This window comes from Salarias fasciatus, assembly GCF_902148845.1.
Source record: "Salarias fasciatus chromosome 7 unlocalized genomic scaffold, fSalaFa1.1 super_scaffold_4, whole genome shotgun sequence".
Lineage (NCBI taxonomy): Eukaryota > Metazoa > Chordata > Actinopteri > Blenniiformes > Blenniidae > Salarias > Salarias fasciatus.
This window is the reverse complement of record NW_021941229.1, coordinates 25,480,802-25,496,413: the sequence shown is the minus strand read 5'-3', so window position 1 is coordinate 25,496,413 and position 15,612 is coordinate 25,480,802. Positions and strand designations below refer to the sequence as shown.

The window sequence follows — 15,612 nt, the reverse complement described above, 5'->3', positions numbered from 1 at the left end:
TATTTGTTCCTCCAGTCTCCTCATAGGAGTCAGTTCTGATTTTACTCCTGCTGTGAGTATGCCTCGGGCGCTGGTCCCCCTCCCCCCCCCCGCGCGCTGCAGGTGTATGCCTCTGCCGCTATCCCAAGCCCCCACCCCCCCGGGGATCGTGGTCTACACTGGACCGTGTCCTCAAGAGGAATTCATTAGCTATGCAACAGGTCTACAGGGTCCCGTTCAAAAGAAACACAGACCAGGTGAAGGAGCTACAGCACCAGTTTGTGCTTGTAACATGTAATGTATACATTACAGTAAAGCACTGACATATAGGTATTGTAGCCTACCTCTGATGTACAGTAACACATTTTTTTTTCCTTTTCTACAGTGTCTTTTGACCTCTCTGTCCATACAGTAACTTGCATTCTCTCTGTTGTTTCAGCGAATCGAGGAGCGTGATATGGCGAATGAACTATATGAATATATTATTTTGGTAACACTTTACTTGAAGCACCCGGTATAACACACAAGTAGTTATAAACACTCATAAATGATCACAATGCTTTATAACCAACTATACAGCATAGGATTATGGTGATTATGATGTTATAAAGCATGTTGATCATTTATGAGTGTTTTTAACTATAGTTATGCAGTGCTATAATGTACTTATGTGTTATACAGAGGTGCTTCAAGTAAAGTGTTACCATTATTTTCATAGATGAGGCTGGGTTTACTGTAATCTGGTCAAGAGAAGGTGCAGGGGAAGAAATGTCATAGGCCAGCGGGCCATTGATGGGGTCCCTGTCCAGTGCGGTGGGACCCTAACTGTGTGTGTAGCAATAAATCACTATGGTGTCCTGCACGGCCATGTACATCTTGGTGCCTATAACACAGACTTGCTGCTGGCCTTCCTTGATGACCTCCACGAACAACTTGTTCCACCAGATCACACTAATGATCCTCAAAGAATTACTTATGTTGTCCTCTGGGACAGTGTGCGTTTCCATTGGGCTCTGCTTGTACATCAGTGGTTCCAGGACCAGACACACTTTACGCTGTTATTCCTCCCACATTACTCTCCATTTCTCAACCCGGTTGGTGACCATACGTCCTCTTGTACCCGGACATGTCCTCTACGTCCTGTCTGGGGCGTCCGGGCGGGTTTTTTAAATTCTAGGAAATGTCCGGGGTTCACTGTTTCTCAGAGCACGTGAACGTAAATTGACCGGCGCTTTGCACACGATACTATGATACTTTGTTGCGCGACGTGATTACCGAGAGGCGTCTTGTGAGCCGATCTGCGCCGCGCGCTCACACTCTGTCACAGACAGAGAGGAGGAGACAGTGCTGTTCAGACAGCGGAGCGCTTCTTCTTCTTCTTCTTCTGTGTTGTTTAACGGCGGATGGCACCATTTCGACAGGCGCATTACCGCCCCCTATCGGTATAGAGTGGGATCAGAGAACAATCTAAATTCTTTATAGGCCTGGCGGGCCACCAGGCTTTACTTGCCCCCCCCCCCCCCCCCCCCCCCCCCCCCCCAGGCGTTTTTTTGTTTGTTTGTTTTTTTTAATTGTATATATGTTTTATGAGCCAAAACAGCATACCAAAGACGCTCTCCAGAGCTTTTAATGGCATCTGGTGATACGGTTGTAATCATAGATATATATGGTTGTAATGGCGACACCTTATGGTCGATACGTGAACACATAGGGGGTCAGAGGTGAGGCGTGTTTTCATCAGAGAGCCGCAGCAAGTTGGTGACGCAGAGCCGGTGCGAGTAGCATGTTAGCATGGATGTTAGCACGTCGCCACAGCAGCCTTCTGTGAGTCGCGATGGTAAGCATCAAACTAGCGGATTTAATCCAAAATGGTTCGTGTTCTATCGTCAAAATGATTCACTGTCCAAACGGTGGAACTGCGGTGCTTCTGTTTGATGAAGCAGCCACGAGCAACATGCTTCATCAGTCTGGAGGACTCCATTCATACACATTCTTCTTCTCCTGCTTCACACTGCACTATACAGCTAACAGTAACAATGCGCCCTCTGCTGGACTGAAGGAGGTACTGCTGGACTTATGCACTGCTGTGAACTCCATATAAACAACAAATACTTAAAGGTGTAATACAACATTTTGATTTCCGGGTGGATCACCTAAATAATTGGTGGGTCTGTTTGTCAATCATTCTGACGAGCTGCTTTCGTAAGGCGGTTCTCCGTGCTTGCGCCCAATCAGCTTCTCCCTTTTGCGCATGCGCATTCAGAGTGTTTATGTAGCCGGTGAGCTTCTGAGCTCGTACTTACCGATGGCGAGTCTGACATAATGAAACTGTAGCTGTTTCGGAAAAAAAAAGCTTTATTTATGAGCGAGGCGGATCGCAGAAACTGTACAGAGCCGTGCACGCCGGAGAAGAGGAGATCGCGCTCGTACACTTCCGCGTTTTCTGGGAGAAGCAGGAGAGCCGGGCGGATGGTCTGGCGCATGCGCGTTGTTCAAAAAGTGAGTAACAGACGTGGGGCTTTGTCTTTTCGAGAAAATGTTGTATTATACCTTTAACAGTCCAAAACACTCCACACCACGGCCATGTCCGGATTCTCCTCCTCCTCCCTGTTTCAGCTCGGTGTCACTTGCTGGTGTTATTCGGACTCGTTTTGAGCCATTATCGCGTTCCCCTTCCTTCTTTTTTAAAATGACAGTAAATTTAACTGTCTTTTAGACATGTTTGATTCGCCCTTTGCTTACTCTCTTCATCAATAATCTCAGATGCGACAATTTTCTGTCAGAGGCGGGGTTTAATTCAGTGCATCAGCAGATCTGCGGCTCTTTTAAATGACTTTTTTTTTTTACTTTTAATTGTATTAAACAACGTGAAATTAGTGACATTTGCTCTGTGAATTAATATGTTAATATATATTATTTTATGCAATTAACGAGATTTTTTTTTCCTGTGACGGAGGTGCCGGTGACGACAGGTGTCGTGCCGAAAAGTGACTGCCTGCCGAAAAATGACTGCCCCCCTGGAAACACGCATCGACGTGTTTCTGTATTTCTGCACTGCTCGCATACGCTGTGCGGATGTTTCATAAAGTATTCTTTATGAATATTTGTAAGAGTAAATTTTTACAAATTACACACACAAACCATTATATCAACAGGCATCCCTCAGTTACAGGGCGCAGTCACTTTTCGGAAGCTGAGCGATGTGAGGAGTGACACTGACCACTTCAAGGGAGGCCAGGGTGATATTTACAGAATTTGCAGGACTGAAAGCCGAGGAGATCAGGCAGGTGCATGTACAGTGATTTTGGTCAGTGGCACCTCTCACACCGCTGAGTTACAGGGGGCAGTCAATTTCATGCAAGAAGCTGCTGAAAAGTGACTGCGCCCTGTAACTGCGGGATGTCTGCTGATATAATGGTTTGTGTGTGTAATTTGTAAAAATTTACTCTTACAAATATTCATAAAGAATACTTTATGAAACATCCGCACAGCGTATGCGAGCAGTGCAGAAATACAGAAACACGTCGATGCGTGTTTTCAGGAGGGCAGTCATTTTTCGGCAGGCAGTCACTTTTCGGCACGACACCGGATCCGCCCATAGAGGTCCCGGAACACAGACAGATAAAAATCAAGAGGTGCCGGATCCTGTTCCGGCAGGACCCGGTCTTCCGACAAATCACCATACAGGTCAGATCTTCATACACCACAGTTCTGCGCATGCGCAGCACGAAACACGCATGCGCAGAGGGAAATTCCAGAGATTCCAAACAAACGTCGACTAAACATACAGGAGAGGAGAAATAAGCAAAATGATGGTATTACTGATGATTTCACACTACGTTTTATTGAATACTCGTCCTTTGAGATAGGTAAGATCATAACCAAAAGGAACTATGTGTTGTTGTTTTTTTATATTAACTTTTGAGTGGGAGTATTTTTTTTTTCGGATAGTAAGTTCCACTACGCACTTTCATTCTGCTCCATGCTCCACCAAGACGATAGGATCCTTGTGAGAGAAGCCAGTCGGTGCTGGTAAATTAAAAATTCGGCATTTTATTTCTTTGTAGCGTGCATTGTGTTTATTTGCGTGAATTGTGCCTGAGGAAGATCTTTTTACGGTCCAAACGGCGCGCGATTGTGCACGGTCGGGTTTAACGTCGCGCGACTGTACACGCTCGTTTTTTGGTTTTTTTTTCTCGCGGTTAAGTTCCACTACGTATGCACTTTCATTCTGCTCTGTGCTGCATCGACACGACAGAATCCTTGTGAAAGAAACCAGTCGGCGCTAGTAAATTAAAAATTCGGTATTTTATTGCAGAGTCAGAGTCAGATCCGTCAGACATAGCGGTCAAACCAACATACGGTGTATGCGAATTCCGCAATGCATGGTTTTCCGTCGGAACACCGGCACAAATTAACCCATGCTCTGAAGGAAGTGCTAGGTCCTCCCCGTGTAGTGCTAAAAGAAGATGGTAGAGCTGAGGGCTAGCAACCCTATCTCGTTGAAAGTCAACCTGCTACAGAAACAGCTAAACTAACTCAGACTAACCATCGGCAGAGGAGAGGAAGCGCCACACTCGATAATGTACGAATGACGGAGGCAGACGAAAGCCGAGGGGAAGTTTGTCACCCGAAGAACCGAGTTCTCAATGCCAAAGAAATTACATGAATTGGTACATGAAATGTACGGAAACTCTATCAGAGTGTCAAACTGGAGCAGGTGATAAAAGAAATGAATGCATATAGACTTGATATTCTCGGTATTGGTGAAATGCGCTGGACCGGACAAGGGAAATTCAAAAGTGGCGGCGTAACCTTATTGTACTCTGGGAAGGAGGCAAATCATACCCAGGGAGTGGGAATCATTCTGAACATCACGACAGCAGACATCCAGAAAAGAAGAAGTGGACAGCACCAGGTCCTGACAGGATTCACACCTACAGGCTGAAGAGGCTAAATGCACTCCATGAACGCTGCTAAGAGAAGGGAGCCAGCCACAGTGGTCGACCCAAAGTCCAGCAGTCCTCATCATGAAGGACCCCAGAAGGGAACACCACCACCCAACTATCAGCCGAGAACCTGCCTCAGGTCTACATGGAAGCTCCGGTCTGGCAGCTCCCTCCAGCTCCCAGACCTCCGGTAGAGAGCCCCAGCTTGGAAGGAGACGCCGCCCAGGAAGGACCAGAACACAGTTTTTATATAGACATAAATCCAGTTTGAATTATCTAGACGCGTCCAGCTGACACATGTTTACACGTTTCAGTCTCACTATTGCAGAAATCAGGGTTTAAAGAAGAAGAACTGATCTTTTTGGCACTGGGGACGTCGAAACTCCTGAAACATAAATTATAGGAACATGCTCTCATAAACAGGAAACAAAAGAAGAACAGACACTCAGTCCTGTTTCCTCTAACGAATGAGGATCTGGAGCCTCTCCAGGTCTGAGGCATAAAAACACAAAAGTACATTTATACATCAAGATAACGGATCGCGGTTAACACAAATATTATCAAACAGGGAAAAACAAACTAAATGTGCCGGAGGAGGAACTGTACCTAATCACACGTGCATTTATTTTTATTTTCATTGAGCGTCACAGTGGGGATTCCTCAAATGTGGTTTCTTTTCTAAAGCAGAAACCCGTCAAGTGAATGTCACATTTTGATTCTGAATTCGCCCTCCAGGAGGAGGAGCAGACGGAGGCTCTGCAGGTGGATTCTAGATTAGAGACACATTATTCTTAAGACCAAATTCAAAGTAACTTGGTCAAACTGCTGCTCTGCGGCTGTTTGTTAACCCGGTTATCTGTCAGCAACTTCCTGTGACGCTCGACAGACTCGGACGTTTATAAATGAGCAGACAGGAAACCTTCAAACACATTTCTACTCAGTGAAGCTCTGAGGGGATTTTTATGACCAAGAAAAGTTCATTTTCTAAAAATAACAAGCAAAAACAAGTTTGTTTGTTTTTTTCCACTGGGTTTTTTCCCCCCCATCATTTATAAAAACTAAATCTCGGGTCGCCACACCGTCCTGCTCCCATCCTCTGCCAGAGGAGGGAGGTTGTGGGTTCTACGTCGTCTCTTCAGCTCCATTTACATGATAAAGTTCTCGGGTTTTATAGTGTTTTGGGCGTCTGTTTACGTGACGTTGCCTTCCAGTGCAGACAGTGGAGGGTGTGTGTGTGGTCAATAAGTGGGTCAATAACTGGCGCCAATCCGGCGCTCTTATGAGAACTGAAGAAAGGCCAGGTGTGGCCGACAAACACACACAGGTGCACAAGGCCCCGAAGACAACCAGAGAACCAGAAATCTGAATCGACAACACGCTGAAGAGGGAGGCAGTGATTCCCTCAGCTCACGAGTTCATTGCTCAATGATCCCGTGACTGTAAAATCATTTCTGCTCAATGTTTTTTATAACAAGAGAATTTCCCGGACTGGTGACTGCAGCTCCAGTTTCAGCCGAGCGGCTCCAACACTCACGTGTCCCGGCCCTTTATTCTGGTCTGGATCTGCAGCCTCTGGACTTGGCGTGACCTCTCTCCTCTCCCCCTCAGAGAGTGTGTGTGTGTGTGTGTGTGTGTGTGTGTGTGTGTGACTGGCTAATGCAGGGCAGGTGGTCTGATTGAGTTGATCTGAGGCACCTGGACCTGAGAAACAGCCTCACCTTCGATGTTCACTGCAGACCGAGGAGCTTCAAACAGACTTCCTGTTGTATTGTTTCGCGCTGAAAGGGGTTTTTTTACGCCTCGCTGTCTGAACTGAGTCAGCACAACCGCAGAAAGAGAAACAAAAGGTCATCATCGAAAGAGTGAACTGAGAAAAGAACAGTGTATTTCTAAAACAGCGCGCTGAACGTCCTGCTGGGCCTCGTCTCTATTTGAAATGACGCCGTGTTAAAAAAAAAAACCCCAAAAAAACGAGTCAAGGTTCGACGGAGGAGAAAGTTCAGGACTTTCAACACACATTTCCAAACCTTCAGACTTCTGTGAAACGTCTGCAGCTGATTTCACAAAGTTTCTGTGAAAATGAAATCCAGCCACAGACGCAGGGTTTCAGTATCACATCTCATCGATCTGCATGCAGCCGTAAATTACACACTCTGGGAAAAGCACCTGAACTACACACAGCTGGAAACAGACACCGACCCACGTGTCGGGTAGAGAATCAGCGTTATAATCAGCCCTCTCAGCGGAAACATCTCTTCAACCAGAGGGGAAAGTTTGTAAAATAGACCAGACTCGGAACCTTTTGGTGCCTCTGCCGTGTAAATGCAAAACTTTTCCCAAACAGGACGGCAGAAACTGCTTTCACGTGTGTGAACGGGGCCGAAATCTTACAGTGCTATTGTCATGTATTTTTACAAACGCTCTAACAGACCAACACTTCCTCAAAAGCAGGTCCTCATCCAAGATGGCCGACATGCTGCAGCCAATCAGGGGACATTAATTAATGACGAATATCAAACTAACCCGACTAACAAAGGTTTCTGTGTGAAATAAATACTCTGAACATTCCCAGTAAACACACGCCGCCGGTTCACTCAGAGTGTTTATTTGCTGTACAGCAGATCAACATTTCAACAAATGGGAAACTTGTGCCGTCATTTTAAAAACAAACGAAAGGTGTCTTCCAGACGGCGTGTCGACCGTCCTCACAGGGCAGAAAACGACATAAATAAAGTCATGTAACATCACTAATGTGCACATTTAAAAAAAGAAAAAAACAAAGACAGGAAGAAAGCAAGTCGGAGGAGCAGGTGTGAAGGATGGAGGAAAACGACAACCATCAAACAGGGAGCATGGAAACGTCTCGGCGGGACGGACGGACTCGCACTTCAACACGGACGGAAATACGAAGCTGCGGCAGCAGGACGACCTGAGCAGGAATAATGAGCGGTCCGTGTGTTTTATCAGCCCTCAGTGAGGACTGGCAGGCTCACCCGGGTTTTACAGAAAACAGAAAACACATCTGGACATTAAAAAAGGACTTGTTCTGCCTGATACTCCTGGAGACAAGTTTCAAGCGTTTGTTAAAATATGTAATGATGATAATATGGACGACAGCTTAAACAAAATCTGCAGAAACTGTTTTGATTTTCATGCTTTATACGTTTAAATCCAGCGGAATAGAACATAAAAAGACTTAAAATCAAATCAGAAATATCAAGTTTTCATTGTGGCTGATGAGTCATCAGGACATCGACGTGAACCTTCTGCACATGACGGTGATATGATGCAGAACGAGGACCGCCATCTCGTGCTCAAGTCGTCCCGCTGCTGAGAGCTCCGTAAGAACCGACGGAAGCCTCGGTCGGGCGTCTTTATGAAGGAAACGATCCGTTAATTTAAAAAGTTCAGTAAACAAGCGTTTCTCCGACGGGACTAAATCAAAGGACGATGCAGCTCTGAAGGGTTTAAAACACATTTCTACACAAAACACCGGAGGTCCGATCACAGGCAGGCGTCCGGCTGGACTCTACACACAGGAGGGGTCAGCGGGGGGTCAGCGGGGGGTCAGCGGGGGGTCAGCGGGGCCACAGGGGACCAGACGTCCATCTGCTGCAGCAGTGTGTCCCTGCTGGAGGACGAGGCGTCCCCCGCCCTGCTCAGACCTGCTCAGACCGGGTGAGCTGGTTCTACGTCGAAGGAGTCGGCGACGCTCTCATCCGTATCCGTGAATCCTGCCGCCGGGGCGACGGCGCCCCTGCGTGGTGTCTGAACCCTGAGTCGGCGGCCACCCGGCGCCACGCACGCCGCTCGTGCACGTGGAGTGTGTTAGCGTTCATACCACAGAGGAGGGAAAATGGCGCCGGTGTTCTGTTCTGTTTGGTGTTTCTTCTCTCTCCTTGTCCCTCACGGGTTCCCGTTGACGCCGCCGCCGCCGGACGTGGAGCTCCTCTTGCGGCTCAGCCAGGACGGCAGCAGGTTGCGGGGCCGCGGCGGCCGGGCGGGGGCGGCGGCCAGGCGCACCATGCGCGGCGAGCGCCACACCTTGACGGTGGAGTCGTCGCTGGCGGACAGCAGCAGCTCCTGGTCGGCCGGGCTGAACGCCACCGAGTTGACCACGTCGTCGTGCGCCAGGCGCGCCAGGCAGATGTTGTAGTGGCGGTCCCAGATGTAGCCGTGCTTGTCCTCGGCGCCGCTGGGGGGCCACAGGGGAGGGGAGGCGGTCAGAACACACACTGTGACTGATTGAGAGAGAGGTCGGCGCCGCCGGTCACACACCTGGCCACGAAGTCCCTGCTGACGTCCAGGAAGATGAAGAAGCACTCGTCGTTGGGCGTGAAGGCGCGGTGCGCCCGCAGGCTCCGCCTCTCCTCCCTCAGGCTCTTCAGGTCGATGACGTGCAGGTCGATCTCCTCGGCGATGGGCGGCGGCGACATGGGGTCGGAGATGACGCAGCCGGCCGGCCAGGCGCGGCTGTTCACGTACAGATACCTGAGGAACCGGCGGAGAGCGACACGCAGCGAGCTTCATCACCGACGCGGCTCCGAACAGTGGGGTTAATGCCAGCTAGCTAGCTGGCCGCCACGGCGCCGGTGGCTCTACCTGTGGTCGGGAGAGAGGCCCATGCCGATGATGTGGCCGTGGATGTCGATGACGTGGTCCAGCGAGTCGAAGAACTCGTCGGAGCTGCGCTCCTCGCCGAGCACGGGGCCGGACGTGGTCATCTGGTCGGGCTTGATTCGCTTGATGCCTTCAGAACAGCCACAGCGTCACGGCCCAGTGTGTGTGTGTGTGTGTGTGTGTGTGTGTGTGTGTGTGTGTGTGTGTGTGTGTGTGTGTGTGTGTGTGTTCTTACCGATCTGGTGCGGGGAGTAGGTGAGGCTGCCGGTGGTGAACAGCAGGTAGGTCTTGTCCTCGGCGTCGGCCGGCTCGGCGGCGGGCTCCGGCGCCTTGGTGTGCGCCCGGCCCATCACTCGGGCCACGTGCGTCTCGATCTGCAGCTCCACGGCGCCCACGTTGGCCCGGCTCTGGAAAGACAGCACCGGCCGGTCAGACGCCAGCGGAGCCCGGGCCGAGCCGTGCGCGCCCCGCCTCCCGGCTCCCGCCTCACGTGGATGACTTGCTCCAGGCCCGGCGTGGGCGGCTGCGGCAGCCGGGGGGCGGAGACGGCGTGGGGCCTGGCCTCGCGGCGCCGCTCCTCCTCCTCCTCCTCGTCCTCGTCGTCCTCGCTGCCGGAGGTGCCCAGGTCGAAGAGGAGCGGCCGGTGCTGCCGCTGCTGCTGGCCCTTCTGCCGGCGGGCCTGGGACTGCGCCTCGTAGTCCAGCAGCAGGTCCGGGTCGTCGTGGCGACGGCAGTGCGCCACCATGACGGTGCGGATGGTGCTGGCGTTGATGTTCTGGATCTTGAAGAGCCGCTTGACCACGTTGACGTTCTCCGACTCGATGTCCTGAAACAGAGTAGCATGTGGGATGTGAGTAATCCGATTACTCGCCGCGTCGGGACGCGAGGACGGCGAGCGCAGCTCACCTGGAAGGCCTTGTTGAGCCACAGCACCGAGCAGGACGTCATGTTGCCGATCCAGTGCAGGTTCCCGGAGATCAGGTGCGTCTCGTTGAGCCAGCAGCCGAACACGTCGTACGGCTTGTTCCGGACGCGCGACAGCAGCGTGTAGTTCTCTACGGGAGACGGCAGACGGGTCAGCGGCGCCCGGAGGACGGCGGGCCGGGTTCGACCCCGCCGCTCCCCACCCTACCCAGGCTGATGACGGCGATCTCCCCCGAGGAGGAGTGGTGCGGGCCGAGGTAGACGCCGGACACCAGCAGCAGCGAGTCGTCGGCGTTGAACTGGGAGAACTGGGTGTAGCCCCAGTTGAACTGCCGCATGCTGGAGCTGTGCACCAGCGAGATGCTGCCGTCCGGCCGCTCCGTGTCCCACAGCTGCAGGGGAGGGGGGAGGGGGGCGGAGTCAGTTACCAAACCGTCACGCTCGCCGGGCGAACCGTCCGAGTGGAGTCCTGACCTTGACGGTGCAGTCCTTGGAGCAGGACGAGAAGCGGTGCCCCCGGTGGGAGAAGGCCAGGTGCAGCACCTGGTCGCTGTGCTCCCTCAGCGTCTGCACCTCCACGCAGGGGATGCAGTCGAACAGCCGCTTGAACTCCCTGTACCACGACACGGCGGCTGCACACACACACACACACACACACACACACACAGAGTCACAGGGAGCTCTGCGCCCGCGGCTGGATGCCGGGCGGCGCCGTGCGGTCGTACCTGGGTGCCGCGGCACGCAGCGCGGGATGCGGTAGTAGCTGTAGAACAGCTCCCGCCACAGGAACTCATCTCTGGACACGGCCAGCCACTGCCGGCAGGTCAGCCCGGCGCTCAGCACGGCGCGGTGCGGCAGGTGCAGGAAGATCTCCAGCAGCAGGCTGTCCGGCAGAACTGGGCCACACTCCATCCTGACATCCTGGGGGGGGGGGGGGCGAGACGCAGCACGGACTCAAGAACATGAAGTTTAAACAGGAGCTAAACTGGGCTTGAGAGCGTCGCTTCAGTCTATGAAGCCTAAGTTGAGGTTCAGAGTGTTTTCCTCTCTCAGGATGCTGCTTGTGTTTCAGGAACCGTTTTTCTAACCTGTTTGAACTGAATCGACTTTGCAGCTGCTGCTTCATATTGCTGTTAGGATAGAAGAGACAGCATCACCTCTCCACCACCCGTCTCCTCTGGATCCATCAACCTTCTCCTGCCTCCATCTGTCCCTGAACCATCGCCACTGGAAATGGTGACTCGACACTGCCACCTGGTGCTCAAACACGCACATAGTGCACCTCCATGGAGCTGCAGTTCTTCAGTCAGATGAAACTGAATTCACAGTTCTGTGGAGGACGATCGCATCAGCTTCTCTTCACCGGCTTCCTTCTCTTAACCTCTAAAGCTCTGAACAACCAGGCCCATCTTATCTTAAAGAGCTGTTAGTCCCAGACTGCCCCAGGAGAACGCTTCGTTCTCAGACTTCTGGTCTGCTGGAGGTTCCTCGGTTCTCTAAAAGTCGAACAGCAGGCAGAGCTTTCAGCTGTCAGGCTCCTGTCATGTGGAAGCAGCTCCCAGGTTCAGTGAGGGAGGCCGACACAGTCTCTGCTTTAAGGCCTTTCTGTTTAGTAAAGCTTCAGTCAGAGCTGCTTCAGGCCTTCCTGGACTGTTTTCTAGAGAAGCTGCTGTCAGTTGAGACCGCTGAGAGAGCTTCACTGGTCTGATTCTCCATTAAAAGTCGCCGACGTCCTGCTGGGTGTGACAGAGGGGTTTGTGATCCGAGCCTGCAGCCAGTGGTTGTTTGTTTGTGACTCTCTGTCCTCTGCTTTCCTCTCTTTCCTCCTCTAACCCCGTCCAGAACAGCAGGCCACCGCTGAGCCTGGTTCTGCAGAGGTTTCTTCCTTAAAAGGCCGTTCATCCTTCCCGGTGCCTGCTCACGAGGAACACTTGGGTTTTCCTCCATAAAAAGTCGGCTGCTGTTATGGTGCTATGTAAATAAAAGAGAAATGCGTCACACAGGCAGACTGGAGTCTTCATAGAAGGCCGGATAGCTCCACCTTTCAGAGCTTGGTGTAGCCTGGTTCTTACATTTTAACTATTTACAAGAATGTAAAAATCCCTAAGACTGTAAAAATGAGAGAAACACAGTCAGAGAAATGAAAGTAGTAAAACAGTAATACCACTGAGACACTGGTGTTGGCAGCAATCCTGGTCATTTAGTCAGGTGTAGTTCAGTGCAAACAGTCGCTGAGTCAGCAGAATCGAGACGGGATGTAATAAAAGTGCACGAGCAACAGGATAAAGTGCAGCGCAGCAGCAAAAACACACTTCTTCACTTCCTCCTCTCAGACGGAGGCGCAGGAGAAGTGATGGATGGCTTCATGTGGCCCGGGGTGAAGAAACACACTCCTGACAGAGAGGATGAGGAGCAGACTGAGCTTTACTGTTAACTTCCGGATTAAAAATGTCGTCTAGACTATAGAGACTGACACCAACTAGTGGACCAATATGTTAACTACAACAATTTCGGCGATTCTGAGACAGATTGAGCCAGAAAATTAGAACAACTCCGTCTCAATCAGAGCTTGAGCTGCGTCACGTTCTCTAAAACGTGTCGACGTGCTGAAATGCACTGATGAATTAACCGGCAGCTATCCGCTGTGCGTGCTCATCACGTTTCTGCTCAGAGCACCAAACCGCCCAGACACACATCTTTCAGCAGACTAATCGATTACTGAACATTTGAGCTCCAGTCCACTGAAAAATGCCAAAACCTATAAATAACAGGAGGCTCCAGCAGGGCCGAACTTGAGCCTGGCAGCTGTTTGAACACACACACACACACACACACACACACACACACACACACACACACAGAGTTGTAATACTTTCAGTCAGTAAGAAGTCTATAAGGAGAAAGTGGTTGAAGGAGAATCCCCTACTGTCAATAAACAGATTGACATTATGTATAAGATCTACGGAAAAATGTCCTTTTCTCTCAAAGTAAAGAAAACTCTTACAAGAGCTGGAATCAGATGGATTGATCATGTAAAACTGATCAGATCTGACTCCATTGACAGTGCTTGTGCTCTTTGAGGATCTGAGGAGGTGCACTCCACTCATGTATTTCATTTTTTGTTCACATCAATAACAAATATATTTTGTCCTTATAAGAAAACCTTGGAAAAATCCTAAATGGAAAAAATCAGCTGGACTTTTCCCATCCATGCTTCATTATATCTTTGAATAACAACTGCTGTATATTTTGTCGGTGAAAAATGGCCATAAGAAGTCTTGACAGATCTGTCATGTGGAGTGATGTGCTATACTCCTGAGACTTGATGTAATATTGACATAATCCAGGTGGAAGTCTTCAGCTATATAATGTAATGTTATGTAATGTACAATCCATCCATTCATGCACACCCTCTTCCATCACTCAGCTGACTGTGTGCTGGACAGGAAACACCCTGAACCGGCCACCAGCCCATCACACAACAAACACAACCACACCAAACAATCACACTTTAGGCAATTTAGGGTCACCAGTCAACGTTCATGTTTTTGGATCACACACACACACACACACACACACACACACACACACACGGGGGAAACGTGCAAACGCCACACAAAATGACCCAGCCCGTATTTGACTCGACCTTTGGCTGTGAGGGAAGAATGCCAACCACTGCCTCACTGACAGCATATTAAAGTACAATCTAATGTTCTGTATTCCAACACAATGTACTGTCATTCACTGCTATGCAATGTAGTGTAAAGTAATGTACTCTAATATAGTGCAATCTAATGCAACGCAATATACAGTATCACAATGTTTTGCAATACAAAGTACTGTAGTGAAAAATACTGTAGCTATAAAGTACTGCAATCTACTGTAATAAACTATAAAGTAATGCAATGACCCAGCAGGGTTATGAGCTTTAAAATAATCACAATCCTCTGTATTTACACGACAAAAAACTAGATCTGGCATCCAACTTAAAATTCCAGCACTCTAAAGACTCCAGAGTCTAATCATGAACGTTCAAGTTAGAAGAAATTAAGTAGTTACGAGCTAGCGCTAACTGGCTACATTAGCAGCTAGCGGCTAACTGACGTCTGTCCTCAACTTTCTGCCTCAACACTTAAATTTCAACAACAACAGACTCTTTCACAGACTAACGCCTGTCCGGGACGAGCTAAGCAGCTCGGCTTCGTACAGGGCGACTGACATGAACCGAAAACCTACCTGCTGGATCAAAATGTGTGGGAGAAAAAATGAAGCGGCTAGCCGGAGCTAACTGCTAGCTCCAGACCTGAGCAGCCGAGCGCAGAAACATCAAGGCCGAGCAATCCACTCACGAGCGCATCGATCTCCTCATAATCTCATATCGACAAATTTCTACTTAACGACTGTTTCAATTCTTAGAGAGCAGGACGGTCAGACATCACGGTGTGGTCATGCACTCCGATCAGCAGGTCAACACGACCACGAAGACAGATTATTATCAAACGAAGAAAATACCAGGGATTAAAGGACTGATGTCTCAGCAGGATTTACAGAAGATAATCTGTTCACTGTAACTGACCAGGGAAGGGATCAGGCTGAAGACAGTGGCTTCTTTCTGACTATCCTAGAAATTAAAGGAATAGCCTAGGATACGTACAATCTACAAAGAAAAACAAACAAACAAACAAACACACACACACACACACACACACACACACACACACACACACACACACACACACACACACACACACAAAAGATCTGTAACAGAGAGAGAACATAATCAACAATATTCCTTTTCTCTTGCCATTATTCTGAACTGTAACTCCCAATCATTCTGTATTTTTCAGCTATTTTTGAAAGTTAAAAATGAACTATAACATTAAGGTTCATCACAGTTTAACTCTCAGAACAGAAACACATTGATATTGCACATTAGTTCATATTTGACAGCCCTCTTAAACTATATTTGCCATTTCTTAAGCTAAAAACTGTTAAATACGAGCAGGAAGGCTTTTGTTCTGGATCTAATATAATGTTTCCAATGTTAAAGTACAGGACCATATGAATAATGGACCTGTGGAATCAAAATAATCAGCATTATTAAAAAAAAAAATAGCTCTTTCAGTTTAATTATTGAGTC

General features: G+C 49.5%; 1 protein-coding gene across 1 annotated transcript; it reads right to left on the bottom strand.

The window, feature by feature from the left end:
* Window positions 1-7,507: 7,507 nt before the first annotated feature.
* On the bottom strand, window positions 7,508-14,782 carry fbxw5 (F-box and WD repeat domain containing 5). The gene is made up of 10 exons (XM_030085297.1): window positions 14,709-14,782; window positions 11,198-11,393; window positions 10,947-11,104; window positions 10,681-10,864; window positions 10,455-10,603; window positions 10,039-10,374; window positions 9,784-9,955; window positions 9,531-9,678; window positions 9,207-9,419; window positions 7,508-9,123 (listed from the first exon to the last, which is right to left on the bottom strand). The coding sequence occupies exons 2-10, from the start codon at window positions 11,382-11,384 to the stop codon at window positions 8,835-8,837; spliced, it is 1,836 nt and encodes a 611-aa protein (XP_029941157.1). The 5' UTR covers window positions 11,385-11,393; window positions 14,709-14,782; the 3' UTR covers window positions 7,508-8,834.
* Between the last annotated feature and the right edge of the window lie 830 nt (window positions 14,783-15,612).